The sequence below is a fragment of the Myotis lucifugus genome, unplaced genomic scaffold, assembly GCF_000147115.1.
Source record: "Myotis lucifugus unplaced genomic scaffold, Myoluc2.0 scaffold_412, whole genome shotgun sequence".
NCBI classification, from domain to species: Eukaryota; Metazoa; Chordata; class Mammalia; order Chiroptera; family Vespertilionidae; genus Myotis; species Myotis lucifugus.
In genome coordinates, this window is record NW_005871460.1 from 466,643 (window position 1) to 477,341 (window position 10,699).

Here is a 10,699-nt window from a genome sequence, read left to right on the forward strand (position 1 = left end):
TGTCTCAGGCGGTGAGGTTTTCCTGGGCGCACAGTCTCGTGGAGGAGGCCGGAGAGTGGTGCTCCCCGCCTCACAGCCAATGGTCGGAGCCTCCAGTGGTGCTCACAGCTCACACGTGGGATTGAATCTCGGAGTCACCGCCCGGACCCACGCCAGGACCAGGACAGGGACCGCCATTCCTGCAGCGGCTTCTACTCCCGCCCGGCTCAGCCCACGAGGGCAATGGCGGCGCCCCCTCTGAGGAGACGGGCTGAGGTGAGTTCCTGTCTCCCGGGACCCTCACCGCCCCTTTAAGCTGAAGTGGACAAGCCCGGGTGTGGGCGATTGTCCCGTCCTGCAGCTCAGTCCCGCGTGGAGGACCGTGAGGAAGGTGGAGGGGAGAGAGGAGTGTTGTGGCTTCTGAGGACACAGCAAGTGCAGGGCAGAGAGGACGGGGGTGACTTGCATCTGAAGGTCCCTGAGGATGTGGCTGTGAGTATTGACGGAAAGATCAGAGGCTGCAGGGAGGACGGCACAGACTCATTCGGGGCTTTCCCGGCTGTGGGGTCCATCAGGGGCCTGGGGTGGCCCTGAATCCGGCTGGACTACAAGCTCTCTACACGTCATATTCCCAGTTCATGGGTGAGTCCAGCGACACCCAGTGGCATTGAAGCAGGAAGGGGGCAGAGCTGAGGGAGTGAACCTGGGGTCTGAACATGGGAAGGGGATAAACATTACCCAGTGGTGTGCACATCTGGAGGAAGTGTGAGCTGATGGTCCTGGGACCTGGTGTGGGGACTTAAAGTGAAGCATAAACCGACGCTTGGCTTTGTCTTGGAGGCAGGATCTAGGAGACTGCAGTGGTTTGCTTGGCAGGAAGGCTGGGGCCCTGCAGGCATCGCCCAGACCTTAAATGGCATTGCCCTCTACCCTCCCCTCCCCCATTCCTTCCCTCCCAACCCAGCTGCTCTGCTGAGGGCTATGCAGTGAGTAATGGGACTGTGATGAGAGAGCAGCCTGCACTGGCATTAGGGCCTGGTGTCCACACTAACCAGGGGTCCTGGAGGAGGTTGAGGGGGGGAAGGTGTGTAAGGAGTAGGATTACTGGTTCTCAGAGAGACAGCTCTGGTTTCAATTGTCTCCATTCTGACAGGTTGGTGTTACCTTTGAGGACATTGCCCTGTACTTCTCCAGGGAGGAATGGAGCCTCCTTGATGAGGGTCAGAGACAGCTGTACCTGAATGTGATGCTGGAGAACTTTGAACTTACATCCTCACTGGGTAAGACCCTCACTCTCACCAGTGACCTGGACTTGGCTTTTCAATTTCCCAGGGCCCAGCCCCCAGGGTGAGCTCTGTCCTCCCATGTAGACTGTTATACTGCTTCATTTTCCAGTTTCCTGGGTAGTTGTTGTCCTGGGGTGGGTTGGTCTGTTGCCACTGCTCCCTTCTATTTCTGAAGCTCCAACACTCCCCGCTGCACTAAATTCACAGGGAAGGGCTTGTGGTTGGTAGTGTTGCAGGAAGCTTAAAGGATTCCACCTTGATTAGTGAGGAAAGCATTTTTTATACAGTGGTGCCTTGGCTTAGGAGTTTAATTCAACTCATTCTGTGACAGAGGTCGTAACTCAAATTACTCATATGTCAAATCAATTTTCACCATTACAATGAATTGAAATGCCATTAATCCATTCCAGACACCCTAAAAACACCGCAATTGTTTTGTTAAATGTTTTTAAATAAGAAAAATGTATTTAAAAATAACGAATATTGTATAAAAACACAATACTGAACAATAGAATGTAGTGCAATAATCTTATTTTATTATGTTTAATGTACAACATTTACCTTGGAGATCAAAGGACTTAAAGATGCTGATGGAGTTGGAGGAGGAAGGCTGAACTGAATAACTGAATCTTATTTGCAGATTTTTGCCTTTTTCGCCAAGCTTTCATCACTTTCATATACAGGAGTTTTTGATAAAAACCTGTCCAATGAGATCTGTTTCATCCTCCCTTTCAGAATATTTCTGAAATGAGTTAGGCAAGTGTCATTAAATAGCTCCATCGCACGCCCAGTTGCAATTTTTTCTGGGTGTTTCTTTTGAATAAAGTCTGAAAGTTTCTCCCACATTCCCAACATTTCCTTGATCTCACCATGTCTGACAATGGAGTGGATTCCGGTCCTCTTTTTAAAATTTTCGAACCAGCCCTGACTGGCTTCAAACGGCTCGCCCAATGCCTCGTCCATTGAAGTGCCTGGGGTCTGCTGCAGCAAATCAGCATAAATAGCTCGTGCCTTCTCACAGATTATAGCCTTCGTCACGGTATCTCCTGCAAGCTGCTGCTCCGTTAACCACACCATTAGCAGCTTCTCCATATTTTCATGGATAAATGTCTGCTGTTTAGAAATTATTTTAACGCCCTTGGCTGAAGTTATAGCCTGTATCGACTCCTTCTGCTTCAGTCTGGTGCAGATCATAGAAGTGCTATGCTTGTACTGCTTCGCCAAGTCGATTACTCACACACCTTGGTCATGTTTTTCGATAATTTCTTTCTTTAATTCAATGCACATCACCAGCTTCTTCTTCTTCTCAGCACTGTCCTTCGCACTTACTTTCTTCAGATCCATGGTTGAAAAAACAAAGTTTTGCAAAATAACTGCAAGCACAAATGCGAGCACAACACTGATGCTTCAACTAAGTGCTAACCGCTTAAAGTGAACGAGTGAGACACGTGATGCCGGGCTGATGTTGTGGCGTTCACTGTGACGTTCATGGGCCAACTAGCGGTGGGGTATCTGAAGCTGGCTCGTAACCTGAATTTGAGCTCGCAACTCAAAGCAAAAAATCGGCCGAGAGACTGCTCGTATCTCGAAAAACTCGTTAGTCAGGACACTCGTAAGTCAAGGCACCACTGTATTCCTATTTGTCATGTGTATATATTTTTGAAAAACTCTCCACATCCTTATCCTGTTTATTATCTGCATTTTTTTTAATAGAGTATTTTGGATACCTTGTATATTTTACATATTATTTGCTTATTACATACAGGAACACATTTTTGCATGTGCTTAATAGTGCTTTGCAGATATTACTCCCGCACACCCGCTTTTCTGCAAAGTCCATGTTTTTGGCAACCCTGCATTCAGCAGGTCTAGTGCCACCATGTTTCTAGCAAGCTCAGATGCTTGTTACTAGTGCTTAGCAATTAAATATTGTTAATGAAGTTAGAAAGACTTTGCTTTTGAGACAGAGTCATTGCATTGTTCTTAGCCTGCAGTATAGTATTAACATGCCTTCACTATTCCCACGGAACTCCAACTATTTCTGTGAATTTCTGTCTATGTCGCAGTATTCGCTTTATTTTGCTGATCATAGCCGAATCCACAATATCTCCAAGGGATTCCTTCATGTGGTTTGCAAGTATTTTCTTCTGTTCTCTAGATTGCCTTTCAGTGCGTTTTGTTTATTGCTGTTGTACAGTGAAGACGGTATTTTTCTTCATTTGTTGCAGTGTGGACTGTTTACGTTTTCTATTTTGTGTGGTTGTTGGTGTCACATTCAGAAAATTCTGTCCAAAACAAACCTCCAGTACTTTTTCTCTAGGTTGTCCTGACGAGTTTTAAGTTTTAGTGCTGACGTTTAATTCTGTCCTGCATGTTGAGTTAAATGTTATCAGAGGTGTCCAGTTTGTTGTTTTACATGTGAATGTCTCTTTATACCACCACCATTCATTGAAGAAACTATCTTCTGAGGCTGCTGCTTTGTCAAAGGTACTTGAAAGTCTGTGTCTGGGCTTATTTTTGTGTTTTTTGTTCTTTTCTGTTGATGTATGTGTCTGTGTTTCTCCAGCAACACACTATTTACTTGCTTTCTCTTTGTAATAAATTGAAGTCAGGAAGTGTGGTGCCACCAGCTTTCTTCTTGCTCAAGATATCTTTTGTTATCCTAGTGCAGTGGTCGGCAAACTGCGGCTCACAAGCCACATGCGACTCTTTGGCCCCTTGAGTGTGGCTCTTCCACAAAATACCAACTTCTGCCCATGGGCCACGAAGTTTCAATGGCACTGTCTATGCGCACCCACACGTGCTATTTTGTGCAAGACCAACACTCAAGGGGCCAAAGATCAGCGTGTCGCTTGCGAGCCACAGTTTACCGACTACGACCCTAGCCTATTTGACTCAGTAGATAGAGCCTCGGCCAGCGGACTCAAGAGGTCCAGGTTCGATTCTCGTCAAGGGCATGTACCTTGGTTATGGGCACATACTTAGTATGGACTGTACAGTTGGCAGCTGATGATGTTTCTCTCCCATCGATGTTTCTAACTCTATCCCTTTCCCTTCCTCTCCATAAAATATCAACAAAATATATATTATAAAAAAAGATAGCTTTTGTTAATGGAGGTCTTTTGATTCCATTTCCAGATTTCCTATTCATATATCAGTAAAAGACCATTGGAGTTATTGGGATTGCATTTAATCTGTTGTTTTCCTTGTGTACGATAGCTATCTCCACCATATTTTATTTTCAGATCCTTGAACATAGGTTGTCTTTCAACTTATTTGTGTTTTCTTTCATTCCTTTCATCACTGTCTTATAGTACTCACTGTGCAGATGTTTCACATTTGGGTTGAATTTATTCCTCTGGGTTTTATTGTGTTTTTTGTTTGTTTGTTTGTTTACATTTTATTTTGTTTTATTTCTTAAAGTATTACAAAGAGTATTGCACATGTCTCCTTCCCCCCACCCTTGACATCCCCCCGTCCTCCCCTTTCTCCCAGTGTCTTGTGTCCATTGGTTATTCTTATATGCATGCATACAAGTCCTTCGGTTGATCTCTTACCCCGCCCCCCCCAACCCTCCCTTGGCTTCCCACTGTAGTTTTACAGTCTATTCAATGCTGCTCTGCCTTTGCATCTATCTTTGTTCATCAGTTTATAATGGTTTTTATTATCCATAAATGAGAGAGATCATATGGTATTTTTCTTGGCTTCCCAGGGGCCGTCGCAGCCTCACCGGGGCCTTCCCAACCTCACCAGGGCTGTCCCAACCTCACCAAGGCTATCCCAGCCTCACTGGGGCCGTCTGAACCACACCGGGACCGTTTCAACCTCACAGGGACCGTCTCAACTTCACCTGGGCCTTCTCAACCTCACCAGGGCCATTCCAGCCTCACTGGGGCCGTTTCAAACTCACGGGTACTGTTTCACCCTACCGGGGCCGTTTCAGCCACACTGTGGCCATTTCAATCTCACCAGGGCCTCTTCAGCCTCACGGGGGCCATTTCAGCCTCTCCCGGGCCGTCCCAGCCTCACCGGGGCTGTCCCAACCCCAACAGGGCTGTCCCAACCTCACCAGGGTCGTTTCAACCTCACCGGGGGCACCTCAACCACACAGGGGTCGATTCAGCCCCACCTCAGCCTCACAGGGGTCTTCCCAGCCTCACGGGGGCAGGCTCAGCAACACGAAGTTTGGCGGTCTGTCTTGTTGGGCAGCTCCTTGCTAGAGAAATTCTCCAGGCGTTCTTGGTGGCTGAATATCTGGTATGCCTTCCTAGATTTCGCCCTCTACCAAGTGCACAGACTGCTTGTCTGCCGTCTCCCAGCGTCCCGTGTGAGGCTGGATCTAGTGGACCTGTCTGTGGGTTTGCTGGTACAGCAGTTCCACATCCCCAGCCCAGCCGGGTCCGGCTCCGGCTTCCTCCAAACCTGATTTTGCTTCTTGAGTGCGTCCCTTATGTATGTGAGGATTTGAAATCTGCAGTTTGTTGGGTTGGGCTGCAAAAGCACAGGAGGTTCTCTTTGTGCCACTGGCACAGTTAGCGCAGGGATATAAATTGAGTAGGGCAGGATCTCTGGGAGTCAGCAGTTCGGAGCAAAGGACAATGGCGTCTCCTTGATTCCTCGCCTCTCTGCAACTCCCTGTCCATCTCCGCGTCCCTGAGTGCCGGCAAGGAGCTTCGTGAGCAAGCCACCCTTGCTCTCAGACCTGCTGCAAGGCTGCCCCACCTCTCCCTGTAGGGGTCTGGGACCTCAGAGTACCGCCCCAAAAAAGCTCAACAAAGTCTCCAGGCATTCTTGGTGGCTGAATATCTGGTATGCTTGCTTGGATTTCGTTCCCTACTAAGTGCACGGACCGCTTGTCTGCGTCTCCCAGCGTCCCATGTGAGACTAGATCTGGCGGATCTGCTTGTGTGTTTGCTGGCACAGCGGTTCCATGTTGCCAGCCCACCCGGATCTGGCTCCGGCTTCCTCCAAACCTGTTTCTGCTTCCTGAGTGTGTCCCTTATGTATGCGAGGAGTTGAAGTCTGCCATTTTTTGGGTTGGGCTGCAAAAGCACAGGAGGTTCTCTTTGTGCCACTGGCACAGTTAGGCCAATAGGATCAATGAGAACAGAAGCACAGTGGCTGATAGTGGTATCGCTGACCATTTAGTTTTATTTTTTATTTATAACATGTTTTTATTGAATTCAGACAGCAAGAAAGAGGGAGAGAGAGATAGAAACATCAGTGATGAGAGAGAATCATTAATTGGCTGCCTTCTGCATTCCTCCCAGCTGGGACTGAACCTGCAACCCAGTCATGTGCCCTTGACCTGAATCGAACCTGGGAGCCTTCAGTCGACAAGCGGATGCTCTATCTACTGAGCCCAACCAGCTAGGGTTGACCCTCTTTTTAAAGAATATATTTTTATTAATTTCTGAGAGGAAGGGGGTGAGAGAGTGATAAAGAAACATTAATGATGAAAAAGTGTCACTGATCAGCTCCCTTCTGCATGCCCCCTTCTGGGGACTGAACCCACAACAAACTGGGCATGTGCCCTTGAGTGAAATGGAACCTTGGACCTTTTAGTCCGCAGGATGACACTGTATCTACTAAACAAACCAGCTAGGGCTGATCCTTGCTTCCTTTATTTTTTTATTTTTTTTATTTTTTATTGATTTTTTACAGAGAGGAAGGGAGAGAGACAGAGAGCCAGAAACATCGATGAGAGATGAGAGAGAAACATCGATCAGCCGACTCCTGCACATCTCCTACTGGGGAGCCAGGTACATGCCCTTGACCGGAATCGAACCTCGGACCTTTCAGTCCGCAGGCCGACGCTCTATCCACTGAGCCAAACCGGTTTCAGCTTGCTTCCTTTATTTATTTATTTCCTTAGTTAGTTAGTTAGTTAGTTATTAACCCTTTTTTGAACTTACGTATCTTCATATGTGTTTGCTCAACCAGTTTTCTGTCATCCTTTCTATGCAGTTGTCCATATTTGGAATTCTGTATTACTGTTTGTCTTCATGGTACTATAATTCCCAATTCTTGTGGGATTTTTTTTCATGGATAGGTGTCTACTTACTCTGGGAAGGGGAAAGATTCTCTATCTCTGATTCTGCCATCTTGCTGTTGTCACTCACATAGGTTTTTTGCCTGTGATCCCATTTGTGGTTTGTTGTTCTACGACAGTGCTGTCCATACCTCGTTTTAGTTTTTCTTTTAAGATTTGCATCATTTATCTCATGTTGTGGCTCAACTTGGATTTAAGAGGCAAAATCTTTTGTGCATCACAGGAGAAACATGGATTTATCAATGACAGTGTAGACCCAGAGGCAGTCTTGCCTTGGTGAAAGACTTTCAGGGCGGTTTTCATGCCTGGGGTTTGTTACATTCATAACTAGGAAGCCATTTTGTTCAACAATGTTTTGTTACCATTGCTCACTCCTCACCAAATTCTACTTCTTGCTTAATATTGACACTTTGCCTATGACTCTGTTTTAATACTGATCATTCTACTTGGATTCCCAGCCCATGGATAACCTTAAACTCTTTAAATTTGCACCTCTGCCTCTATCACACATCTCGGCTTTACTCCACTGCAATGTTGTTGCATGGGTGCAGCAGAGTCTTAGAGTGCACCTGTATTATATTGACGCTGAACATCACGTGCTTTACTATGATTGATATTTTATGGGTTTGAGCACATTGAAATTATTTTACACAGACTCATATAGCCAGCATGAAAGTTCCTAAAGGGAGCCATTTGTGGAATAATAATGAGCAGACCCTGCCTCTCTTTTTGTGCCAGCCCATGATTCTGTCCTCCCTTGGTAAGATTTTCCTCATCTAGTGACCTTTTGAGCCATGTTATATATAACAGCCATTTCATGACAGTCTGACTTACTTGTCTTGAAAATTATTGTATGGAATCATGTCCAGTTGTGACATAAACAATTATGGTGAAGATATTCTGTATTTATCAGGTCAACATGCACTTCACCTACTTTTCCTTTTGTTCAGGTTGCTGCTGTGGAGCAGAGAATGTGGAGGCAACGACTGAACAGAAGGTTTCTGTAAGATTGTCACAGGCAAGGAATCCCGATTTAGCCTTGTCTTTCCAGAAGAGCCACCCGTGTGAGGGTTGTCAACTAGTCTTGGGAAACATTTTCCACGTGATGGAGCTGCAGGGAACACAACACGGACAGATACTGTTGAGATGTGGGGCGTGTGCAAAACGATTTTATTTTCATGCAAAATTTCACCAGCAGCATATGAGAGAGAAGACATTCAATACAGGTGTGGACAGGATCTCACTTGCAAACTGCCACAATTTCAATGTATCCCAGAATCGTTTCTCCTGCAGGGAGGTTGGGCAGGATGTCCTTACTGGGTCAGGACATCTCCAGCTAAAGGCTACTCAGACCAGGGACAGTCCAACTGCAATTTTGACATCTGGGAATACATATCAAAGGAGAAAAAATTTTTACAGTAGAAAAAAATGTAAGAGAGACACTAGTTGCACCCACACGTTTATTCAGGAAAAAGGTGTCCATCTTGGAAGTCGGTGTTTTATGTCCTCTGAATGTGGAAAATATTTTACCAAATTGTCTAGCTTTCATTATCAACAAAGAGGTCACACTGGAGAAAAGCCTTATAAATGCAGTGAATGTGGGAAAACTTACACCAGTAGCACTGAAATTTTTCGTCATCAGAGAGTGCACACTGGCAAAAGTCCTTATCACTTCAGTGAATGTGGGAAATATTTTACCCAGATCAGTGATCTTCATTGTCATCAGAGAGTTCACACTGGAGAAAACCCTTACAAATGCAGTGAGTGTGAGAAATCTTTTATGACTAGCGGTGCCCTTCAATGTCATCAGAGAATTCACACTGAAGAAAAGCCTTATAAATGCAGTGAATGTGGGAAATGTTTTACCCAGAGCTCTACCCTTCATCGTCATCAGAGACTTCATACAGGAGAAAAGCCTTATCAGTGCAGTGAATGTGGAAAATCTTTTATCGCTAAGGCTGATGTTCATCAACATCAGGGAGTTCATACGGGAGAAAAGCCTTATCAATGCAGTGAATGTGGGAAATCTTTTACCTCTAAGAAGATCCTTCATCGACATCAGAGAGTTCACACTGGAGAAAAGCCTTATAAATGCAGTCAATGTGAAAAATCGTTTTCACGTAGAAGTCGTCTCCAGGATCATCAGAGAGTTCACACTGGAGAAAAGCCTTATAAATGCAGTCAATGTGAAAAATCGTTTTCACGTAGAAGTCGTCTCCAGGATCATCAGAGAGTTCACACTGGAGAAAAGCCTTATAAATGCAGTCAATGTGAAAAATCGTTTTCACGTAGAAGTCGTCTCCAGGATCATCAGAGAGTTCACACTGGAGAAAAGCCTTATAAATGCACTGAATGTGAAAAATCTTTTAAATTCAGCAGTGGTCTCCAGTATCATCAGAGTGTTCACACTGGAGAAAAGCCTTATCAATGTAATGAATGTGGAAGATCTTTTACCCAGAGCAGTGCCCTTCGTCGTCATCAGACAGTTCATACAGAAGAAAAGCCTTATAAATGCAGTGAATGTTGGAAATCTTTTAAAAGTAGAAGTGGTCTCCAATATCATCACAGATTTCACGTGGGAAAAAAACCTTATCAATGCACTGAATGTGGAAAATCTTTTACCGGTTAAACCGAACTTCATTGTCATCAGAGAGTTCATACAGGAGAAAAGTTTTATCAATGCAGTGAATGTGAAAAATCTTTTACCACGAAGACCCGCCTTCATCGTCATCAGAGAGTTCATACTGGAGAAAAGCCTTATAAATGCAGTGAATGTGGGAAATCTTTTAAAAGTAGCAGTGGTCTCCAATATCATCAGAGAATTCACCCTGAAAAAAAGCCTTATCAATGCAGTGAATGTCAAAAATCTTTTACCACTAAAACCGTCCTTCATTGTCATTAGAGAGTTCATACAGAAGAAAAGCCTTATCAATGTAGTGAATGTGGAAAATCTTTTACCACTAAGAAAAACCTTCATCGTCATCAGAAAATTCATACGGGAGAAAAACCTTATAAATGCAGTGAATGTGGAAAATCTTTTACAGGTTGCAATTGTCTCCAAAATCATCAGAGTTCACACTGGAGAAAAGCCTTATAAATGTATTAAATGTGGAAATTTTATGAGGGCAGAAGTGGTTTCCTATATCATCAGAGAGTTCACAATGGGGGCAAGCCATAATGAGTGCAATTAATATGAGATATCTCTCAGCCAATTTCTAAATTTCTCTGCACATGAGTCCAAATGTGAGAAATTTCTTAGATGTGTAGGAAATGTAGTTTCTTAGTTAGGACTTAACATTAGTACAAGAAAATTTGTGAATCCTCATTTTTCTGAATTGAATCTGATACATTTAATCACCTACATTATGTAAAGTTCCCATAA

At 44.7% G+C, this 10,699-nt stretch overlaps 1 protein-coding gene across 1 annotated transcript; it reads left to right on the forward strand.

Annotated features, from left to right (window-relative positions):
* The first annotated feature begins 222 nt into the window (after window positions 1-222).
* Window positions 223-10,689, forward strand: LOC102439068 (zinc finger protein 883-like). The gene is made up of 3 exons (XM_023743750.1): window positions 223-255; window positions 1,154-1,259; window positions 8,268-10,689. The coding sequence occupies exons 1-3, from the start codon at window positions 223-225 to the stop codon at window positions 9,944-9,946; spliced, it is 1,818 nt and encodes a 605-aa protein (XP_023599518.1). The 3' UTR covers window positions 9,947-10,689.
* Window positions 10,690-10,699: the final 10 nt, after the last annotated feature.

Coding starts and splice junctions, on each gene's coding strand:
- LOC102439068 (XM_023743750.1), top strand. CDS start 223: ATGGCGGCGCCCCCTCTGAGGAGACGGGCTGAG. Junction 256..1,153: donor CTCTGAGGAGACGGGCTGAG/GTGAGTTCCTGT, acceptor ACCTTTGAGGAC/ATTGCCCTGTACTTCTCCAG. Junction 1,260..8,267: donor TGAACTTACATCCTCACTGG/GTAAGACCCTCA, acceptor CCTTTTGTTCAG/GTTGCTGCTGTGGAGCAGAG.